Raw genomic sequence first — 2,951 nt, 5'->3', positions numbered from 1 at the left:
CAGGCGAGTCATGATGCTGGAGACATGAATTGTGAAGTTGTAGTCACCACTGCTGCGACACAGGAGGCTGGAGGGCAAAGAAAACACTGTGGTAAGGGAGAGAGAGGGAGGGAGGGAGAGAGAGAGAGAGAGAGCCACTCACAGGAGGACTGAAGATCCCACGAGACGGTAGGAGGCAGGCGAGTCATGATGCTGGAGACTGTGGGTGGAGTGGGGTGGGTATGGTGTGAATGGATGTGAAGGGGTGGGAGTGTGGAGGGGGGTGGATGTAAAGGGGGGGAAGAAGGGGAGGGAGTTGTTTTTATACTTTTTTGTATTTTTTCTGGGAGGGCGAAGGGCAGGAGGGGGAGGGAGTGAGGCAGGGGGGGAAGAAGGGGAGGGAGGTGTTTTTATACTTTTTTGTATTTTTTCTGGGAGGGCGAAGGGCAGGAGGGGGAGGGAGTGAGGCAGGGGGGGAAGAAGGGGAGGGAGTTGTTTTTATACTTTTTTTGTATTTTTTCTGGGAGGGCGAAGGGCAGGAGGGGGAGGGAGTGAGGCAGGGGGGGAAGAAGGGGAGGGAGTTGTTTTTATACTTTTTTTGTATTTTTTCTGGGAGGGCGAAGGGCAGGAGGGGGAGGGAGTGAGGCAGGGGGGGAAGAAGGGGAGGGAGTTGTTTTTATACTTTTTTTGTATTTTTTCTGGGAGGGCGAAGGGCAGGAGGGGGAGGGAGTGAGGCAGGGGGGGAAGAAGGGGAGGGAGTTGTTTTTATACTTTTTTTGTATTTTTTCTGGGAGGGCGAAGGGCAGGAGGGGGAGGGAGTGAGGCAGGGGGGGAAGAAGGGGAGGGAGTTGTTTTTATACTTTTTTGTATTTTTTCTGGGAGGGCGAAGGGCAGGAGGGGGAGGGAGTGAGGCAGGGGGGGAAGAAGGGGAGGGAGGAGTGGTGACAAGAGGGTGCAGCTCCCTCGTTAACAGTGGAGCCATTCACGGGGTGGGAGGGGTACCGCGAAGTGCTTCTAGCAAGACCTGCAGTGCCCCTGTCACGTGACGAATGTGTCGAACGGATTCTTCAGCACAGTCGTTCATGTGCTCCACCCCTGCTAAGATGGTAACCACCGCCGTGTAAATGTCCTCCACTGTTACAGAACTGGGCGGAGGATCTGTGTTTGTGGCAGCGTGAGCCACAATAGTGGTCGCTGCAACAGGGGTGGTGGCCGTTGCAGGGTTGGTCCCACAATCTCTGGTTGAGGGTCGGAGGGGGGCAAAACAGGTGGAACAACGGTTGGGGCTTTGAATGGGGAGTGGGGATGTTGACAAAGGCGGCGAAGAGGAGGGGGATGCCAATATATCTGTAATGAAAAAGAGCATGAAAAGCAGGTGGACATTGAAAAGACAATTATGTACAGTGGAAGCATCTATGAGACAAACTTGGTTCTTTTTGTTACATATGAACAAACCTAAGCATTTTATATTATATTATTAAAATTCAAGTGATGTCTTAAATCATAAATGTGTTTATTAATTGTACACTTGATGTACGTTGTAAAAATGAATAAAAGCTTTTACAGTACAAAAATTACAGAATAAAAATATCATAACACTTACCGGACTGGACAGAGAGGTCGCTAAATCTGTCCAGGATGGGGGTTGAGGCAGTACTCATTGAGGTACGTGGGAGGGCTGGGGGAGAGGTGATGACAGAGGGTCGAATTTCAGGGAAAAGTTTAAGGCAGAACTTGGGTTTAGGGGGTGGGAGGGAGGGGGAACAGGGCATTGGGAATGAAGGGGCAGGGCAGGGTTTGGGGCGTTTTTTTAGGGGGATCCTAGAGGGTGGTCTAGGGCGTCGGTGGGGGGAAGTTGGATGAGACTGGGCGGAGGTGGAAGGGGGTTGGGACGTTGGATGGGACTGGGCGGAGGTGGAAGGGGGTTGGGACGTTGGATGGGACTGGGCGGAGGTGGAAGGGGGTTGGGACGTTGGATGGGACTGGGCGGAGGTGGAAGGGGATTGGGAGGTGGGGCGTCTGCGGGGGATAAGGAACGGCCGGTCAGGGATAGGGGTGTCTTCCTCCTCCTCCTCCTCCTCCTCCTCCTCCTCCTCTTCCTGATCCTCCTCCTCCTCTTCCTCCTCACTCGCATCTGAAGACATAAATGCATGTAGTGTCAGAAGTATATGAAAAACTGTTAATGTTTAAAATGTTTGTCTGCGCGCGATTGTCTTTCGAGTTTTTGACCTGTCAACGTTTAAAATACATGATTGTTCAACACAGATATTATGACTGCACACCTTATACCCACCCGATATTTTACTGTAACATACCTGGGGTGTTGTACAGATTGCGGCGGACAGCCCGGACCCATGCAGGGTGATGTAGCCTGAGCTCGCGGGCTTTTTTCTTCAAATCCTCAACCTATTACATAATGGAGAGACATGAGTGAGCCATGATATATGGTTCATAGAGAATAGCACGTGGACAAATCGCGCAGACATGATATATATATATGCATTGAAAGCAGTGCATGGAAATAGATTGCAAGCATAATAATTATGTAAATTTTGAAAACCCGACTGGAATACAGCTAATTAAATCAAATAAGTACATGAGAGACACCATTATCAACTGCACAATTTTTCAGCAGATGTATGATGACGCAGTGCGCGATTTCAGGAGATGCGTATCCATTTTTGCCTTCCGCGCAAAAAAAAAAATTATTTATCCGCGCCAATTTGTCAGCGCGCAATTGTCTATGAACAACATGTATTTGATAAATACTTATGGAGCGCGGTGTGATAGCGCGGGCGTTGAACAGCTGCGCAAGTTCTCCCCAGGCCCTGTCCATTTCACCTATATTGCGTCTTTTCCCCTTAACGGGGAAAAGCAGTTTAGCATTGAGCGTGAAGTACTCAGTTAATATGAGTACTTCACGCTCGGAGAAGTTGGGCTTCCGCCCACGGAAACCCACATAGGATGCCATC

General features: G+C 50.1%; 1 protein-coding gene across 1 annotated transcript; it reads right to left on the bottom strand.

Moving 5' to 3' along the window:
- Positions 1–862: 862 nt before the first annotated feature.
- Positions 863–2,574, bottom strand: LOC117361596 (proline-rich receptor-like protein kinase PERK2). Its single transcript, XM_033947159.1, has 2 exons — positions 1,583–2,574; positions 863–1,326 (listed from the first exon to the last, which is right to left on the bottom strand). Exons 1-2 carry the CDS (start codon positions 2,121–2,123, stop codon positions 962–964), a joined length of 906 nt encoding a protein of 301 aa, XP_033803050.1. The 5' UTR covers positions 2,124–2,574; the 3' UTR covers positions 863–961.
- Between the last annotated feature and the right edge of the window lie 377 nt (positions 2,575–2,951).

This window comes from Geotrypetes seraphini, chromosome 5 (assembly GCF_902459505.1).
Source record: "Geotrypetes seraphini chromosome 5, aGeoSer1.1, whole genome shotgun sequence".
NCBI lineage: Eukaryota > Metazoa > Chordata > Amphibia > Gymnophiona > Dermophiidae > Geotrypetes > Geotrypetes seraphini.
Note: the sequence above shows the minus strand (reverse complement) of the source record. Positions and strands in the feature narration are given on the sequence as shown.